Below are 20,763 nucleotides of genomic sequence, written 5' to 3' on the forward strand. Positions count from 1 at the left end.
AAGATGAATGGGGAGATTACTAGATATATTTCTTAGGGCTGCTGGGACAAAATAGCACAAGCTGGGTGATCTACAACAGAAATGCATTCACTCACAGTAGTGGAGGCTGGAAGTCTGAAATCAAGGTGTTAGCAGGGCCATGCTCCCTGTGAGACTCTGCATAGAATCCTTCCTTGCATGTTTGCAGCTTCTGGTGGTGACTATCAATCCTTGGCCCACAGCTGCATCACTCTACACTTGCCTGTCATCATATGGCATTGTCTCTCGGTATCTTTGTCTCTTCTTTTATGAGGACACCTTATGGGATTAAGAACCCACCCTATTTCTAGTATGAACTTTAAAAACGAATGGCATCTATAATGACTCTCTTTCCAAATAAGGTCACATTCTAAGATACTTGGGTTAGGACTTTAACATATTTTTTGGAGGAGACAATTCAACCCACAACTCCGAGTAAAAGAAAATTCAGATGGGTAAGAACAACTCAGCATCAGGCACTGCCTAGCTCTCCTGGTAGGTCTAAACCTGTGCTGCCTCTTAGGGTATCTACCAGCCCCATGTGGCTTTTGAACACTTGAAGTGTGGCCAGTCCAGATGGAGATGTGCTCTAAGTATAAGATGCACATTGGATTTCAAAGTCTTAGTCCAATAAAAGAATGTAAAATATTAATAACTTTTTATATTGCTTACATGTTGAAATAATATTTTAGATATATTGGGTTTAAAATATATTCAAATTAATTTTATTTCTTTTTACCTTTTCTTTTTTTGAGATGGAGTCCAGCTTTGTCGCCCACGCTATAGTGCAGTGGCATGATCTTGGCTCACTGCAACCTCCGCTTCCCAGGTTCAAGCAATTCTCCTGCCTCAGCCTCCTGAGTAGCTGGGATTGCAGGTGCTTGCCAACATGCCTGGCCAATTTTTGTATTTTTAGTTGAGACAGGATTTCACCATGTTGGTCAGGCTGATCTCAAACTCCCAAACTCAAGTAATCCACCCACCTCAGCCTCCCAAAGTGCTGGTATTACAGGGGTGAGCCACTGTGCCTGGCCTCTTTTTACCTTTTTAAATGTAGCTACTAGAAAATTTAAAATTGTTTATGTGGCTCAGATTATATTCCTACTGGAAATGTAAAGATCCACTGCTCTAGGCATTGAAGCTCAGAATCAGGTAACCCACAGGGGTTTGTGGGGCCACCAGGAAACACCACCTTAGGTACTCAGGGGCCCCCCAGAGCACCTTCAAAAGTGGCATGTTATTCAAGGACCTAAAACATTTGATTATTTTTAATGAGTTCACATGTTCTGGAAATCCTGCCAAAAGTTCCATTTACTGCACATCAAACATAATAGTAAGAGTCAGAGATGTGGGAAAACCTTCAGTGCACTCAATTGTACCAAAATCAAGCAAGGCTTACATACCGCTAATGTCTTTTTGTACATCTGTGAGTCTGAGTTGCCTTTGAAAGCTGTGAATTGAGACATTTATGGTAAGTTTAAGCCACCAAAAGTGTGATTAAACTAGTAGCAGGGTAAATTGGTGAGGACTGTGCTGTTTTTCAAAACCATCTCTGAATCAATGACTGCACAGGTGGCCAGCTGTGAAGGTGTGACTGGTCTGATTCTCTGAGGCCAGGTATATCTTAGTACCAAGAAGATAGAAGTCTTCCTGCTTGACTACCTGGCCCTGTCCTCTCTCTCAGGGGTGCTGTCACCACAATCGTAGATTTCTCTAGCAACATGGATTGTGCTTCTCAGACTGAAATGTTTGAGGGGATCTTAAGATGCAGGTTCTGACCTGGGGTCATGAGTGGGGCTGAGATTCTGCATCTCCAGCCAGCAGGGCCCAGGCTACAGGTCAGGAAATGCCTCCAGGAGGAACAAGAGTCTGGAGAGAACAGGAAAGCTGTATGGTCACTTGGCAGAATTCTAGTATGATCTCAATACGGGGAGGCCCTTGACTTTAGCAGGGACTGTGATCTGTAAGGCCCAGTGCAGTGATGACTCCTGTGCTTTGTCCCACTCAAGAGAAGGGTGAGGTGATGTGAAGAGGCTGTTCTGTGGGCAGTGAGCACCAGTCAGGCATTGTAGGGTCTCCTTTCTTCCTCTACATGGAGTGTGGCTCAGTCACAATGGGATCAGTTTGGTTTGAAGTGTTGGTGTCATGCTGCCCTGTTTATTTCATCTTCTTTTCTCCCTTTTACTATTAACTAAACTCTAATCTTTATTAGATTTCACTGGTTTTTCTACTAATGTCCTTTTTCTCTTCCAGGATCCAATCCAGGGTATTAAATGTAATATTAGTTTACATCTATTTTTTTAATGTTTTTGGTGTAGCTTTTATCCTAGCATAAAAAAATGCTAAACATGAAAATGGTATAAGGATAATAAAATTACAAAAAACGTATTTTTATAGTTATGCAGTGTAAAATTGTAAATATTCAAGTGCTGGAAATTATCTGGCTAAAATTTAAATTAAGAAATGGCTTGCATGACCCTTTGTAAGGCTCAGGAGAATTACGGTTCCAATGGTTAGAGCCTCTCAAGAAGAAAATGGTTTGATTTGATTTTTAAATTTATTTATCTTTTGGAGACATCTACAATGACTCTTTTCCAGTGACTCTCTTTCCAATGACTTTCTCTCTCTCTGTTGCCCAAGCTGGAGTGCAGTGGTGTAATCTTGGCTCCCTGCAACCTCCCGGGTTCAAGTGATTCTCCTGCCTCAGCCTCCCCAGTAGCTGGGACTATAGACGCAGGCCACCCCACCAGGCTAATTTTTTGTATTTTTAGTAGAAATGGGGTTTCACCATGTTGGCCAGGCTGGTCTTGAACTCCTGATCTCAAGTGGTCCGCCTATCTCGGCCTCCCAAAGTGATGGGATTACCTGTGTGAGCCACCACACCCAGCCTGATTTTATTTTAACCATTCTACATTTCACATGGCCATCAGAGTAAATCTGAATAAAGTTGTTAGCATCAGGCACATTCCATGCTTGAAACCTCTCTGGTGCAACAGGGTCAATGTTAAATCCGAGGTTGGCTTTTGAGGCACTTCACAGTCTATTCCTGGCTAATCTCTCCATCCTCATTTCCTATCCTCTGCCCCTATACTATGCTTAGAACTTCACTGAATCTCTCACTGGTCTCCAAACATATTGTGCCTTGTCACTGCTTTTTGCATATGCTGTTTCCTCTACCTGGAGTGCTCTTCCCCACCTGGGCCAGGAAAATGGCAACTGTTCCCTCAGGATACAGCCCAGATGTCACTGCTGTGAAAGTCAGACCTAGGGTAAGCACCTCTTCACTCTCTCGGGCAGAGGTAGTCACTCCCGTCTTTTTGCCCTGAGAGTCCTTTGGTTGTGCTACAAATATGACACTTGTTACAGACGATTGTGATTTATCTGCTTAGGTTCAAGGGCAGGGATTATGTCGTCATCTTCTTTTTAGCAAGGTGTGCTTGAAAGTGCTTGATGCATAATTTATCGAATGAAAGATGACATCTTTGGAATTGCTGTGAGCTTGTGGATGAACCATTAATTAGCTCTCTGCCCACTTTCCATTTACCCCTAACAGCATTCACAAGTTCACCACTGCTTGGGGTGTATTGGTCCTATAGTTGATCTTTTCCTAAAAGATCGTTAGGAAAAAAGAGAATGGTACCTAACAGCTGTATTTCTTTACTCCCATTACTCTAAATTATCTTGGAGAGGAATGAAAAGTGTTCTTAAAACTTACCTTAGAGAAAAACATACTTTTCAGGGTGGGAAATAACCTTATAAATATTTTTAAACAGTCATTTGATAGCATTGTAGCTACTTTTCTCTGGAGTCTGCTTATTTTGCAGTCGTTTTCTTCACCGTGTGAATAGCCACCTCTTCTTGGCTTCAGGGCTTTTGCCTGCACACAGCAAACACAACAGTCCCTCCGGGCACCTGACCCACAGCCGCAGCAGCAGCAAAGGCAGCGTGGAGGAAATCATGTCACAGCCAAAGCAGAAGGAGCTGGTAGGCAGCGTGCGACAGAAGATGCTTCTCGACTACAGCGTGTACATGAGCAGGTGTGTCCCCCAGGAAAGCCGAAGCCCCCAGAGGAGCCCCCTGCAGAGTGCGGAGAGCAGCCCCACAGCTGGGAAGAAGGTAAAGCTGGCTGCTAGGCTGGGCCTTTTTCGCTTTTCAACTTAGACACATTTCCTTATGCATAATGCTCTAAGACCTTGTTCTTGGCACTAGGGAAACAGTGGTACACAAGACAGAGAAGGACCTTGCCTTTGGGGAGCTTGTAATCTACTCAGGGAGACAACAAGAAACAACCACCAGGTGGTGGGAAGAATTAAAATAAAGTCAAACATGGGAGGAGTGAAAGTGGTCTGAACCGCTGTTTTATTTATTTATTTATTTATTTATTTTTAACTTTAAAATGTTTACACTGTTTTTCTCTGAAGACAGAACTGCTATTTTGGATGAGTGGTCAGGGAGGGCCTCTTTGAGGAGGTGACTTTTGGGCACAGACCTGTTGGTGATGGGGGAGTGAGTCATGGTGATGCCTGTGGGAGAGCACTCCAGGTGGAAAGAGCAGCAACCCAAGGGCCGGCTGCAAGCATGTCCTTGGAATATTTGAGGAGCAGCAATGAGGCCCAGACAGTGTGCACGGGAAAGAGGGAGACTGGAGGATGTGCAGCGTCCTTCGCTTTGTTCTGAGGTGAGGGAGGGATGGGAGGCTGTGGGAGGCTTTTGGGCAGGGCATGATGTTGACTGATCTCAGTATAAAAAGATAAGTGGCTCTTGGTAGAGAACTGGCTGTAGGAGGGAAAGAAGGAGTGGGAGATGACTGTCCTAGTGAAGGCTGGACCAACATGAAAGTGATGACAGTAAGGTGGTGAGCAGAGGCTGGGCCGGGATGTGCGTGGCAGGAGGCACTGGCCGGATTTGCTGACGTGAGAGAATGTGGAGGCCAAGATTTGCACTTTGACCTGAACAACTGGGCGATCACTAAGGGTTGTTACAGAATCACTGGTGATTCAGGTCTCATTCCTCCATAACCATTGTATTTTCAAATTCTCAGTCTCCTTGGCTATGCCCAGTGCTTTTGAAGGTTTATCATGAATATTCTTTCCAAAGCATAACTAGACATGGACTTAGGATTGTCTACGATAAGATAACACTTACAAGCTGCCAGATGCCAGGCCCTGGTAGCCACTTTAATAGAATTACTCTGCTCTCTTGAACAGTCCTGCAAACTAGACAGGATTGTCTCCATTTGTAAGTGGAGAAACTGAGGCTTGGTGAAGTTAGGTAGCTTAGTCACACAGTTGCTAAGTGATGGAGTGTATAAAACCTGACCTGAGACCCTGGGTTCTTTGGCTGCTGAGACTGTTATGCTGGGTCATTCTGAAAGCTCACTTGACCTGAGGCCTCCTGCCTCTACTTTGCATGCTATTCAGAGGCACAGTCTCTGTCTGGGGGACACTTAGCCTCTCTTTCACATCCAGGTGTTTGACTTCTTTTTTGAGACAGAGTCACGCTGTGTCACCCAGGCTGGAGTGCAGTGTCGTGAACACAGCTCACTGCAGCCTCGACTTCCTGGGCTGAAGCGATCCTCTTACCCTCCTGGGCTCAGCACTCCCAAGTAGCTGAAACTACAGGTGTGTGCTACTGTGCCCAGCTAATTTTTGTGTTTTTTGTAGAGATGGGGTTTCACCATGTTGCCCAGCCTGGTCGTGAACTCCTGAGTTCCAGAGATTCGCCTGCCTCAGCCTCCTGAAGTGTTGAGATTACAGACAGGAGCTACTACCCTTGGCTGTATTTGACCTCTTAACAGTGACCATGTGTATTTATTTTTAATGCGAAGCCATTGCTCTTTATTTCATTGATCCTCTTCACTGTAGAAGAGGCCACTCACCTGATTGGTATGAATTTTTCAGGGAAAAAAAAGACCATATGCCTCTGCTGGCCTCCAACCCACTACCTCTACCCTGAGTCACTGGCTTTAGTGAGAAGCAGACCTCCCTCTAGGCAAGAGTTGAGTGGTATAAAACTTTTCTACAAATTGGCCTATTTACCACTGGTGAATTTCCCCTCCCTCCAAATGCTAGGCTGTCAGCTGTCTGGACTCTCATCAGACTCAGGAAAATCAAGAGGAGAATTGTACACTGATGTAAGAAAATTATCCAGTAAAATGCTTGCTTTTTGAAAGATTTCCCTAAATCAAAAAAACAAACCTGATTTTAGAGCTTTGCTTCCTGGTTTGTGTTACATATGCATGTTGCATCCTGTGTTCACTGGGGTCCCTGATGTCACAGCCCAGCATTGCTGTCAGGGGCTCTCTTGTTCCAGCCACCTGGCACTTACCCTATAAGCACCCAGACATTTTTTCCCCCTCTGATGAAATTTTTTTTTTTTTGAGATAGAGTTTCGTTCTTGTTGCCCAGGTTGGAGTGCAGTGGCACAGTCTCGGCTCACTGCAACCTCTGCCTCCTGGGTTCAAGCAATTATCCTGTCTCAACCTCCCGAGTAGCTGGAACTACAGGCATATGCCACCACACCCTGCAAATTTTGTATTTTTAGTAGAGACGAGAATTTCACAATGTTGGCCAGGCTGATCTCAAACTCCTGACATCAGGTGATCCACCCTCCTCGGCCTCCGAAAGTGCCGGGATTGCAGGCATGAGCCACTGTGCCTGGCCTCTGATGAAAGTTTTTTTAAAACCACATTGTACTTCCTGGCCCCCTGCGGCAGAGCAGGAAGGAATAATTTCATCTTTTCTTGGTAATTTAAAGACTCAATACAACAAAGAGAAACAGGCCTGTCATCATACAGGGAGTGCATAGAGGTCAAAAGGCTCATCATACCCAGTCTGAGCCGTCCCAGACTGTAGACTTTGCAGTATTTTCTCTCAGTTGTCAGTTGGCTGGTGTTCCTGTGTGTCTTTCCTTATTAGCTTTTCCTTGAGTCCTTGTCCCCATCTTCTACCCCCAACTCTTAATTTTAATTTAATGACTGGTAGCTGCCATGGGCTAGGAAATTGAGAGCCAGAATTGTGTGAACAGAGAGAAATGTCTTTGAAAAAGGCCTATGAAAGAAGTAAGTACGTGAACTCTAGTAGTGGCCTCCCACAACCCCTAGGCCTTCTGGAGCATGCATGGGCTGTGTCCTGGTTCTCAGGGATGGTCTAGCAGTGGAGATGGTCTTGACTTTTGTTCTAGTTACCTATTGGTACAGAACAAGCAACCCCAAAAGTGGCAGCTTCAAACAATAACTATTTTCCTCCTCAATTTGTGATTCAGACAAGGCTTAGCAGATGGCTTCTGTTTGCTCCATACAGGCTCACCTGGAAAGGCTGGGCTGGGGGCTGCAGGATATGCTTCCGGGAGGGCTTGCCCACATGGAGGGCATGTAAATGCAGATTGTTGACTGGAGCTCATCTGGGGCTGAGTGCTGGGGGGCCTCAGTTCTCCATGTGACCTGAACCTTCTTCAGCACAGAGACTGGGTTCCCAGAGCAAGCATCCCAAGAAGTAGCCGGGCTGAAACTGTATTGCCTTTTGTGACCTACTCTCATAAGTAAGTGCCACTTCCATCACACTCCATTAGTCAAAGCAGTCACAGAGCATTCCCAGGTTCAAAGAGAGGGGTGTAGATTTCACCTCTTGCCTTGGGAGTGGCAGATTCCTGGAAGAGCATGTGGACTGGGAAATGTCATTGCACCATTTTGGGAAAGTGGGGTCTGCTTCCAGTGCTCCTATACTACTTTTATTCCTTCCTTTACAAGTCAATGGAGACTGTTCTTTGCCAGATTCTTAATTTTGTGATTTGAGAAAATGAAGGCCTTCTTCCCTATCACTGTTGATTTTCTTTTCTATGTATGCGAAACATTAACATGGCTCCAAAAATCAGAGCTGTGCAAAGGCATATTCAGAAAAAACTTATTTCCCCTGCCCTATTCCTTCTGTCTCTCCAGGCCATTCCCACCCACCCTCTGTAGTGAACCAGCCTCTTTAGTCTCTGGCTTATCCCTTCTGTATTTCTTATTTCCCCTTCTACCTTACTGAGAGGCTAGCATGCTATGGATATTCTTTTGTATGTTGCTTTTTTTTACTTACCAGTACATTCTGGAAATCACTCCACATCGGCTCATAGGTTTCCCTCCCCACCCCCTTTCTTTTTAAACAGCTGCAGAGTGCTTCACTGTGAGGATGTTCCATAGTTTATTCAGCCTTTCTCCTTTATGGGCATATAAGTTTACAATACTTTGCAGTTACAAACAATGCTGCAGAATACCTTGGTGGCTGTATTGTTTTGTTGTTGGGGGTGTGCCTTCAGTGTGAAACCTTGGAAGTAGGATTGCTAGGTCAGATGGTGAGAGCACATGTAGTTTTGTCAGATATTTCCAAATTCCACTGCATAAGGGTTGCACCAATGTTTATTCCCAGCAGGAAGGTATGGCAGTGCCCATTTCCCCACAGTTTTGCCAAATGCAGGCCATTTGTAAGTCATTAGTACTCATCTTCCTTGCCAAAGTCAAGTTATTTTTTAGGGTCCATATCACCTCTGATATCATGAGTCCTGGAAGGAATCAGAGGGGTCAGGAATACAAAGGAGCCTTTGACATCTCTTTAACTTGTACCGTCACATCTCCAGTGTCAGCCACCCCTCCAGACTCTTGCCTAAGTAGCCTATTCCCTTCTCTTTCAGAGGTGGGGCTTAAAACGCATCTCTAGCCTTTGCCCCAACCTCTTTCTGATCCCCATCCTCACCCTGCTGCTGTCTCTTACAGGTCATGGCTTAAGCATCTCTTACCCTGAGGTCTGTAGGGCCTGATGGCCACTTGCGCATACTTGCTCTCCTTTTTCTCATGTTGCTCAATGCTAAACGAGTTAGACCTGGTCAGGAAATGAATGGAGCATTGTTAGATAACTGGTACTCAGGATCCAAAACAATGTTAAAACACAGTGATACAATTAGTGAATAGAGACTAGATTTGTATTAAACAATGCTAAACATTTTTGGCAATTACTCCTTTTTTGTTTTTCTTAGAGACAGGATTTCACTCCGTCACCCAAGCTGTAGTGCAGTGGCACAATCACAGGTCACTGCAGTCTTGACCTCCCAGGCTCAAGCGATCTTCCCACCTCAGCCTCCTAAGTACCTTTGCGCCACTACCCTTGGCTAATTTTTTATTTTTTGTAAGACATGAGGTTTTTCCCTGTTGCTCAGGCTGGTCTTGAACTCCTGAGCTCAAGCTATTCACCTGCCTCAGCCTCCCAGATTGTTAGGATTACAGGCATGAGCCACTGCGCCTGGCCTTTTGGCAGTTATTCTTACCTATGATAATTTTAAAACATGTTGAGAGGATTCTTCGTATTGAAATAACTTTGAAGCTATTAAGCTCAAAATTTGAATTAGAAAATATCACAATTTTGAGGAGCAAGGGCCTAGTTTTCCAAATGTTTAGTGCCTGGTTTGGGAAAGGATTCAATTTAGGAAACAAGGAAGCTCTCTTTTTAAAAATGTCTAAAAGTACAATAATACTACGCCCAGCATGGGTACATCAGGAAGAGAGACACCACAGGCTGGCTGCAGATTTGCTCAGGGGTGTGAGTCCAGGGAGGCTGCTGGTTCTATGTGCCCAGCACTGCCCGCCTGGGAGAGAGGCCATGGGTATGGCAGTGCTGTGCCTGTCCTCCAGTAGTCAGTCTCTGGCGTTCATGTTGCATGAGGCACTTCCACTCTCCATTTCAACAGATAGTTTTAAAAAATGTTAGAGGTAATATTAATATATGCCACCCCAGTATGGAGAGTCCTGTCCTCATTATTACTAGTCATGCTCATCATCTCGTATCTATAAACTGGATTACAAGATACTATTACCTGTCTGGCATTGTCAGAAGATGAGAATGTTACAAAGCAAATAAGAATCAAATAGAAACCAGGAAGTCTGTAACTGGCAGAATAGTTTTCTAGGGCTTCCCTTTCTGCCCCCACAAAGTAGGCTTTTTAAACACTTAGAAGTAGAATTGGAAAATGCTTATACCGTAATAAGTTAAAAAAAAAAAGCTACATATCCAATTTAAAAATAAAATTTAAAAAGAATACAGACAAGACTGCTAAGACTGCTTTCTCTCAGGGGAGAGAAAGAACAGTCTCTTCAACAAATGGTGCTGGAACAACTGGATATCTACAGGCAAGAGAATGGAGTTGGCCCTCTATCTCACACCATACACAAAAATTAACTCAGAATGGATCATAGACCTCAAGGTAACAGCTAAAACTATAAAACTCTCAAAACAAGTAAATCTTTGTGAATTTGGGTTCAATAACCTTCTTAGCTAAAACACTAAAAGCATAAGCAGCCAAAGAAAAGATAGGTAAATTGGACTTCATCGAAATTAAAAGCTTTTGTGCTGCCAACAATACCATCAAGAAAGTGAAAAGATAACCCACAGGACAGGAGAAAATGTTTACAAATCATTTATCTTTTAAGGGTCTGGTACCTAGAAATATAAAAGACTCTTATAACTCAATAGCAAAGAGGTAAACAACCAGATTAAGAAACAGGGCTGGGTGCAGTGGCTCACTACTGTAATCTCAGCACTTTGGGAGGCCAAGGCAGGAGGATCACTTGAGCTCAGGAGTTCAAGACCAGCCTGGGCAACATACTGAGACTTCATCTCTACCAAAAAGAAGAAAAAAAATTAGCCAGACATGGTGGTGTGTGCCTGGAGTCCCAGCTACTCAGAAGACTGAATCAGGAGGATTGCTTGAGTCAGGGAGGTCAGGACTGCAGTGATTCATGATTGCATCACTGCACTCCAACCTGGGCAACAGAGCAAGACCCTATCCCAATTTAAAAAAAAAGGGAGGACAAAGGATCTGCATAGACATTTCTCCAAAGAAGATACACTAATGACCAAAATAAACAAGCACGTGAAAAGATGCTCAGTATCATTAGTCATCAGGGAAATGTGAATCAAAACCATGGTCAGATGTCACTTCACACCCACTCAGATGGCCACAGAACTCCATCTCTACCAAATAAATAAATTTATTTTTTAAAAAAGATAGATGATAACAAGTATTAGGATGTAGAGAAGTTGGAATCCTCAGCTGGGCACAGTGGCTCATGCCTAGCACTTTGGAAGGCCAAAGCGTGTAGATTACCTGAGCTCTGGAGTTCGAGACCAGCCTGGGCAACATGGCGAAATCCCATCTCTACTAAAAATACAAAAAATCAGCTGGACATGGTGGCGCATGTCTGTAATTCCACTACTGGGGAGGCGGAGAATTGCTTGAACCTGGGAGGCAGAGGTTGCAGGGAGCAGAAATCATGCCACTTCACTCCAGCCTGGGTGGCAAAGTGAGACACAGCCTTAAAAAAAAAAAAAAAAAAATCCTCATACATGGCTGGCAGAATGTAAATGGTCCAGCCACTATAGGAAATAGTTTGGTAGTTCCTGAAAAAGTTGAACAGAGTCTCCTTATGATCCAGTGGTTCTACTCCTAGATGTATATCCAAGAAAAATGAAAATACATGTTTACACAAACACTTGTACATAAATATTTAAAGTAGCATTATTCACAGTAGTCAAAAGTGGAAAATGGCAGGGCATGGTGGTTTGCACCTGTAATCTCAGGACTTTGGGAGTCTGAGGCGGGCGAATCACTTGAGGCCAGGTGTTCGAGACCAGCCTCGCCAATAAAGCAAAACCCCATCTCTACTAAAAATACAAAAATTAGCCGGACATAGCGCCTGTAGTCCCACATACTAAGGAGGCCAAGGCACAAGAATCACTTGAACTCAGGAGGCAGAGGTTGCAGTGAGCCGAGATCACACCACTGCATTTCAACCTGGATGACACAGCGAGACTGTTTAAAACAAAACAAAACAAAAGCGGTAAACAACCCATATTTCCATTAACTGATGAGTTGGTAAAGTTAGTAAAGCATAGACGATAACATTGTTATGCAATAAAAAGGAAAGAGGCACTGCTACAACATGGGTACACCTTGAAAACATTGTTTGTTTGTTTGTTTCTGGACAGAGTCTTGCTCTGTTGCCAGGCTGGAATGCAGTAGTGCAATCTCGGTTCACTGCAACCTCCACCTCCCAGGTTCAAGTGATTCTCCCACCTCAGCCTCCCGAGTAGCTGGGACTACAGGCACACACCACCATGCCCAGCTAATTTTTGTATTTTTAGTAGAGATGGGGTTTCATCATGTTGGCCAGAATGGTCTCAATTTCTTGACCTTATGATCTGCCCACCTTAGCCTCCTAAAGTGCTGGGATTACAGGTATGAGCCACCGCACCCAGCCAATATGACTTCATTTATAGGAAGTGTCTGGAATAGGCAAATTCATAGAGACAAACTAGTTGTTTCCTAAGCTGGTGGGCAGGGGAATGGGGAGGATTGGGAATGGGGAGGAATGGGAAATGACTGCTAATGGATACAGGGTTTCTTTGCGGGGTGATGAAAATGTTCTAAAGTTGACTGTGTTGATAGCTACACAACTCTGACTATACTGAAAACTGCTGAATTATACTATATTTTTTTAAATTTTTTTTTTTTGTAAAATACATAAAGTTTGCCATCTTAACCATTTAGAAATGTATAATTCAGTAGAATTAAATACATTCATAATGTTATACATCAACCACCAGCACTCTCTTCATCTCGTATAATTGAAACTCTATACTTCTTAAACAGTAACTCCCATGTCCCGCTCCTCCCAGCCACTGGCAACCACCATTCCTTGTCTCTCTGATTTTGACTATCCTAAGTACCTCATATAAGTAGAATTACACAGCCTTTGTCTTTTTGTGACTGACTTATTTCACATAGCTTAATGCCCTCAAGGTTCATCCATGTGGTAGCGTAAGTCAGAATTGCCTTTCCTTTTTGAGGCTGAATCATGTTCCATTGTGTGTGTACCCCATTTTGCTTAGCCATTCCTCCATTGGTGGGTGCTTGGCTTTTTTCCACATTTTAATTATTGTGAATGATGCTGCTCTTGAGCATCAGTGTACACATACCTTGTTTTGAGACCCTGCTTCCAATTTCTTGGGGTATATAGGCAGAAGTGCATCTTCGTGCAAATTGGTGGATCATATGGTAATTCTGCTTAAATTGGTTAAGGAACTGCAATACTGTTTTCCACAGCAGCTATGAAAGGGTGCTCTTCAGATGGACGAATTGTATGATCTGTGAATTACATCTCAGTAAAACTGTAAAATACATATATATATGCACACACACACACACACACACATATATATATATATATATATAACATACAAAACTGTAAAATACATATATATATGTAGCCAGACCTAATTTTGCTTTTAAAAATTCTGTATTCATAAAAGTACATATACACTGAAAAAGACAGAAAATATAGTAAAAATATTTTAAATAATGTTTAAAATCTGAGTAGTGGGATTATTGGTGTTCTCTACAGTGAATAAGCATTGTTTTTATAATCAAGGGAACAAGCAAACAAACATGGGTAGGGTTCTCCACTGTGTCATCTCCTAGATCACACTGCCCCTTGTGCAGCTCCCCTGACTACACACTAGATGTGGCCAAAGAGGACTAGGGGCACTACACACTCTTTGTAACAGAAAAACTGGGCTGGCCTCTTGGCCAATTGTAATAGGAAATGTTACACCACAGACTTCAGTAAATCTATACTACTTTAGTTTTAGAGGTTAGTTTTAAATAACATATATCCCAAGAGCTATGCAGTTTTGATGGTCTTGCTTCAGTTTCAAACCATTGAATCTTCTCTACACTTACTTGGAAGCCATTTTTGGAAAGTTACCATTTCTTAGTGTGTATATATAGTTGAGATGGTGAAGTGAATATCCTCCACATAGTTCATCCTATAGCCAAATGGCAGTATTAGGAAATGTATGTACATTTATTCTTTAAACTCTTAAATTTTTATGACATTCGTTGAGCCTTCCTAGCAGGTTGTTGAATCCAGATTTTGCTCATAAAGCTTCTTTGATATATTATCGATGTTCTACTATTGAAATTTTCTTTGTTCCCAGTGAATCTGTGGAGAGAAGCTTGTATTGGAAAAGGAACTGTTGAAAAAACAACCTGCTTGTCGGTTATTTCAGAAATTTGTTTACCACATATGCCATTGGCTTGGACATATATTGTGAAATAACCTTTATTTCTTGCTATTTTGTGCTAAAACTCTTTCCTGTGAGTAACTAGGGTTGTAAAGAAAGGCTAATAAAGGGTAGACTCTCCCTCTATGGAAGAGAAAAAGTAACTTTTTCTCTTGTATAGCCTACCTATCTAAGACATGTGGTGCCTTACGTGGGCAGCAACTTGAGTACTGTCTGAGGGGCCAGGTGGGCATTGCCCTTGGATGAGTGTTTATGCAGAAGTCTATACAAATCATTGGATGGGACTCAAAGACAGTCACCTCGGAAAAGCTGAATGAGTTACCCTTGGGGCTGGGATGGAGATGTTCAGTCAGAGAGAAAAGTGATTCAAAAAACATGTGCAAGTTGTGGCGTGGCCGAACATTCACCGCTGCAGACTCTTACCCTTCCATCCAGGACCTGGTGGTGGAAAATGTCTTGATTAATGACAGAAAACATCAGAGCACTAGAAAAGCCCAGAGAGAAGAATCCATGGCCATTAAGAAGGATGAGGCAGATCCATGTCTTCTGAAATGGACTGACCAGCATGCATTCTCTTTTTAAACCAAGGTGTTTTGTTTTGTTTTTAAATGAGACTTACCAACATTCATAAGGGAGACCTTTGAAAACTCAAATTTGAAGGACTCCTCTAGAATATAAAGTATTTCCCCACACATGCAGTGGCATGGGATTGAAAAAATGTAAGTGAACCCTAAAGGCCCCCAGAAAGAGAGGGCACAGGGTGTGGCAAGACTGGCAGACAGGTGGGGCTGAGTGTGTGCTGTCTCAGGCACAGCTCAGTGGCCGGTGAGCATCAAGCCTCAGAACGACTGCATGGAGCTACGTACTGTAGGCCTTGGGAGTACTCACAAACAATCGAATCTGCAGGTTCACATCCATACGCATCAAGCAACATTTGCACCATACCACTGGCACAGCACACAGCTGCAATGTGGGCACAGCCACAGCTGCCCAGAATGGATAGCACTGGCATGAATGCACAAACACAAAGCGGGGAGGTGATGAGAGTGTCCAGTGTGTGTTACAGGTGCAGCCAGCCTGTGGCGGCAGAACAGATGCACATGTAGAAGCCATAGAGAGAGAGGGGAAAGGGGACATAATTTGCAGATTTCTGCGTTTCTAAATATTTTGACCTTTGCTTTCCAAAGCTCATTGTTTCTGCAAGGCTATAGTCTAATTAGATACCTCAGCACAGGAAAATGTCTGCTATATCAGGTGGCCAACTACCCTTCCTCCGCCTCTATCCCCACACACAGGACAGAGCAGGTAGAGGACAGGAGAACAAGACTGTGTCATTACTGCACTCATTTCTGATATGGAAGTAAAGTTCCTGTCTTTCCAGGTTATTGTGAGACATCAGCAGACCTGAGACAGGAGTGTGCTCATAGGGCTGACATGTGGTCTGTGGACAGCTGTTAAATTACTGAGTTCTCAGCCCATGTTTGCACTAACCACATAAACGTTACAACACCGTCTGTGGCTGCTGCTGTTTGCCCCTTCTTTATCTCCATCCCTGACCCTCTCCAAGCCAGAGTGCATAGTCTAATGATTAGCCGAGGAAATCGGAGACTCGGGTTTGCTCTCACCCCCACCTCACACATTGGCCACAGAAGATGCTTCAGATGGATTGTATCAAATGGAAGTAAGGATCAGGGTATTTCACTGGGCTGAAATTGTTGAGAACAGCTGTAGATGTTTCATGGAAGTCCTGAGGCGGCTCTCTAATCCAGATCTGTGATTCTTCCTCTTGCCTGTTCATTATATTACCAAGGGAGCATCTGAAACTCCTGATGCCCACTGAAGTCGGTGGCTCTGGGGGTAGGATCCAGGAGTCAGTATTTTTAAGCATCCCAGGAGTATTTTGACCTCACAGGGTACATGCTGAACCTGAGGCTTGGCCATTGGGAAACTGTGGCTTCTGCCTGGATGAGCACCAGCTTGACAATTACACGTCCAAGTCTTAGATGGAAGAAAGATGGGCAGGCATTTGATCACATATGTCACTGATGCATAATGTTGATACCAAGCTGATTTGGAGGTAGAGCAGTTTGGCTGAGCTAACTGTATGACATATTAGCTGGTTTACAGGAAGATGGTAGAAAAAGACAACAAAAAGAAGGTTTTAGCTGTGATGGCAGCTTTTGTTTCTCCCCTTTTCTATTCACCAACATAATGTGGGACTTGTAATTTATAGTGAAGGAGTAGGACTCACATAGTCTCCCATTTCTATAAGGAGGGACGTTCCGTGACTTTTGAAAAATAAGCACCTGCCTTATTCTCCAGTTGCTTTCCAGCTAATTTTGGTCCCTTTTCTTTTGCCAGTTGCCAGAGGATCCACCCTCTGAGGAGGAAGAACAAGAAGCCTGGGTGAATGCCTTGCTTGGAAGAATATTTTGGGACTTCTTAGGAGAGAAATACTGGTCTGATCTGGTGTCTAAGAAGATCCAAATGAAACTCAGCAAAATAAAGGTATCACTTTCCACACAAGATCTCTATACTTTAATCCTCTATACTCTATACTATAATCCTCTATACTTCATTTCTGGAAGTTTTGTACCCTTATGTCCTAAGTGAAAAAATAACTTGGTTTAAGCATATGACACTTGGTTTAAGTATGAGGGTAGTAAGTTCTGAAACAGCACATCAGACCTTGATCACAGACTGACCTTATGATGAACTGCATCTGGGGGCTTAGTGAACATTAATGTTTACTCATTTTCTTGTGTTGCTCTCATTGTTATCCACTCAAGGTGATAATCCAGAATTTGGTTTGGGAAAATGTGAGCTCTTATAACCAATTTGTCTTGTATAATTGTTATCTTTAAGTTAGAAATGAACTTAAATTGTACGTCCAGAGCCCACCCAGCCCCACAGTGGTCTAGGCCACATGGTATATTCTCTGAGGAAAATACAGACTACTTAAGCCCTCTTAGTTTACTCACTGAGGAAAATACCAGATTTTCTTTTTTTTTTTTTTTTTTGGGATGGAGTTTCGCTCTTGTTGCCCAGGCTGGAGTGCAATGGCGCGATCTCGGCTCACCGCAACCTCTGCCTCCTGGGTTCAGGCAATTCTCCTACCTCAGCCTCCTGAGTAGCTGGGATTACAGGCATGCGCCACCATGCCCAGCTAATTTTTTGTATTTTTAGTAGAGACGGGGTTTCACCGTGTTGACCAGGATGGTCTCGATCTCTTGACCTCGTGATCCACCCGCCTCGGCCTCCCAAAGTGCTGGGATTACAGGCTTGAGCCACTGCGCCTGGCCAATACCAGACTTTTTAAGGCCTCTTAGTATACTGAGTGAGGAAAATACCAGACTACTTAAGGCCTCTTTCCCAGGCTGTGCTCCCTCTCAAGCTGGGAAAGTTAGCATTGCACTCTAAATGTGTCTGTGTTTGACCTTTACTTTTTGGCCAGATGCTACTTTATTTTGGGCTCTCTCTTTGCTGAAGAAACACTGGTGCTAATCCAGGCCCAGTTGGAAGTGAGTTTGAACTGTGTAAGTATAGCTGTCATTAAATGACTCATTTGCCAACCAGGAGACCTTATTGAGGATCTTGAGGTTCCTTAAATTAAGTTTTTGACCCCGTGAAGACCCAGCCAAGAAAGAGTCACCTTGGATCCTAGATCCTCACTGAACACTGTCAATAGCTTAAGTCAGTAGTTTTGAAGTTGTATGGATCAGAGATATTTTTGAGAAGCAGAAATCTATGAGATCCTTTCACTAGAAAAACACGTTGACACAAAATTTTGCCTATTATATTAGAAAGTTCAAGGACTCTAGATTTAAAAACTGTGAGCTATGATAAAACTAGATTAGAAAGAAAATGTGGGCATAGAGGAGCATGACGTTGATTTCTGTTGTTCCTTTGGGTAAAGAACAGAGCTTTCCCTGGCCTCCTCAAGCTCTGGCTGCTGTCTGTGGACCACTGTCCCTTCTTCCCCAGCTCCTAAGAAGCAGGAGGGAGGAGCTGCCTTCTGAGCCAGAAGAGCTGATTTCAAGGCGGAATTTGGGGCAGAGCGTTGGGAGGGCTCTGTTGAAAAGTGTTAGCCTGTTTGTGTTCCTGAGGTAGTTTGAGGGTTGAACATGCTTCTGCTAGCCAGTTCCATAGTGGGAGACAACAAGTAGCAGTGACCCTCTGTGTTGGGAGATGCAGTGTCAGCAGCCAACCTAGAGCTCACTCAGCCTCTCCCCATTTTTGCAAATGATGGAGGGCTTGAGTTCCCAAGTCAAGGCATATGTTCTTTTCCCAGTCTATATTGAGCCCTTCCCTAAGCAAGAGTGGCCCTTCCCTGAGCAGGAGGGCTGTAGTTTCCAGCAGTGTACAAAAAGAAGGCAGGGCATACTTGAACTCTAAATGGGATGCTGCTCCCCTGCTACATGCATTCCAAAACCAACTTGAGTCAGGAGTGCTGGTGCGCAACTTAGTCCCAGATACTTGGGTTGCCGAGGCGAGAGGATGGTTTGAACCCAGGAGTTCCAGGCTGCAGTGAGCTATGATCACATCACGGAACTCCAGCTTAGGTGACAGAGCAAGACTTTCATCTCTAAAAACAACAACCAAAACCAAACTGGATTGAGAGGTCCCACCCTTCTCTCTTGAGCTGGAAGTCCACAGAGCTTCTGCCCTATTTGTGAAGGTGCCCCCCTCGTCCTGGAGAAAGTTGAGGAAAAGTCTATTTTCATTTTCTCCTGTTGCATATCATGGAGGCATTTGTAGTTCACAGACTTAGACTTCCTTTTGTTTTTTGAGGTCAGAAGTACTAAAAGGTTAGAATGGAGAAATGTGGCCTAGATCCAGCAGTGCCAGAGTCTAGAGGCGGGCAATGTGCTCCCTCAGTGTGTTGTTCCCTCCATGCCCTCCCTCCTTTCCTGAGCCACTGCGCCGTGAAGTACCTGCAGACCAGAGGAGACCTGGGTAATGGAATAAACAGGAAGGCAGAAGGACACTACCGAATTTTGAAGCTGTCACCACCCCTATCAAAAGAACTGATTGCCACCAAATATCCAAGTACCCCTGGGAGGAACTAAGCCTTAGACTAGTAGTGAGTGGGTATTGGTTAATAGCCAGTCAAGAGCCAAAATGGGGATAGGGAAGTGGTGCCTAGAGGAGCCTGAGCTTTCCCCATGACACAGATCTCCCCGATCGCCTAGTTTCCCTAGAAGGCCTGACATATGGAGAACTCTTTGCTGGCCTTGCCCTGTAATCTTGGATTGTCAGCCTTGCACATGATGACTTAAACGTTGTGAAAAAGCAGCCCTGTGTATGTATCTGGTGCCCAGTGATGGGTTTAAAATGAGCTGAGTGTCTGCCCCAGTAGTAAATGTGCTCTTGGCCTTGGCCAGCTGCTCAGATACTGCCCTGTGGCCCTCAGTGGTTATCAGCCTCTTGTGCCTATGTCAGCAAAAGTTGCCGTGATTGCATATAGCTTCCAACATAGCACCTACCAGCCTGAGAACGTCCCATTCACTTGAATGCCTAGTCTCTAGTTGGGTTTATTCAGGAGATTAAGAATGTGCCCCTGAATTTCTGTCTTACTGTGGTACCCTTTGGGTGGGAAGAAAAGAATTTCTCGTTGAAAAGAACAGGAAGAATGACATGAACAGAAGGAGGCTGCTCAAGGGCAGGCACGTGAACCAGGAGGGGAGTGTATGTGTGCTGGGGGGTTGGTTATAGCTGTTCTAGGGTCTTAGGGTTGAATAGACGGGTGAATAAATAGGTAACCAGGCCCTCTGAACTCTCTTCCCCATTCTGCTTACTAGTAGGTAGAGCCCACCTACCCCTGCCAAGTCCTCTTCAGTCCCCAGCTCCTTTAGCTCCCTCCTTTGTCTCAGGTCCTGTCTCAGGTCCTTCCTTTGTCTTTGCAGGGACCAGAGGGTGCAGAATGGCAGGTAGTGGTTGACAGGAAAAGAAGGGACAGTTATGTTCCTGCTGTCTCTGTATTCATTCCTGTGGCTCAGTGTCAGACTGACATTCCCATAGAAACACTGTTGGATGTCCAGGCACGGTGGCTCACACCTGTAATCCTGCACTTTGGGAGGCCAAGGTGGAGGAAAATTTGAGCCCAGTAGTTTGAGATCAGACTAGGCAACATAGTGAGACCCTGCCTCTACAAAAAATAAAAAATTAGCCAGGCATGGTGGTGGCTCATGCCTATAGTCCCAGCTACTCAGAAGACTGAGATGGGAGGATCACTTCACCATAAGAGGTTGTAGCTGCAGTGAGCTATGATCACACCACTGTACTCCAGGCTGGGCAACAGAGTGAAACCCTGTTTCAAAAAAAGAAAAACGCTGTTGGAGGTGACAGTATTCCCTGTCTCACCCTTGGAAGTCTCTCTAACTTGGCATGCTCCTGAAACCTGGCATTTGAATGACAATAGTAGACAAAAAGCATAGGGCAAATGTGCAGGACTTTGGTTACATTCTTGGCCAAGTAGTATTTTGTAGGTTGATAGAGAGGCTAACACCACTTACAACATTGATGCTTTGGAAAAACGTTTTCCAAATATAGCAAACACCAAAACTACACCTTTGAACACTGTCTCTACTCACATTTTGTTTATCATAGACATTATAACCTCTTTTTTTTT

General features: G+C 44.0%; 1 protein-coding gene across 3 annotated transcripts in view; it reads left to right on the forward strand.

Moving 5' to 3' along the window:
• The window catches only part of TEX2 (testis expressed 2), a 119,497-nt gene that overhangs the window by 69,874 nt on the left and 28,860 nt on the right, over window positions 1-20,763 (forward strand). For all 3 annotated transcript variants that reach the window (XM_017517856.1, XM_017517857.1, XM_017517859.2), the window contains exons 5-6: window positions 3,887-4,134; window positions 16,494-16,640. In XM_017517856.1, the coding sequence (XP_017373345.1) occupies window positions 3,887-4,134; window positions 16,494-16,640 (395 nt within the window). The remainder of the gene's footprint in view (window positions 1-3,886; window positions 4,135-16,493; window positions 16,641-20,763) is intronic.

Source organism: Cebus imitator, unplaced genomic scaffold (genome assembly GCF_001604975.1).
Source record: "Cebus imitator isolate Cc_AM_T3 unplaced genomic scaffold, Cebus_imitator-1.0 Scaffold650, whole genome shotgun sequence".
Classification (NCBI taxonomy): domain Eukaryota; kingdom Metazoa; phylum Chordata; class Mammalia; order Primates; family Cebidae; genus Cebus; species Cebus imitator.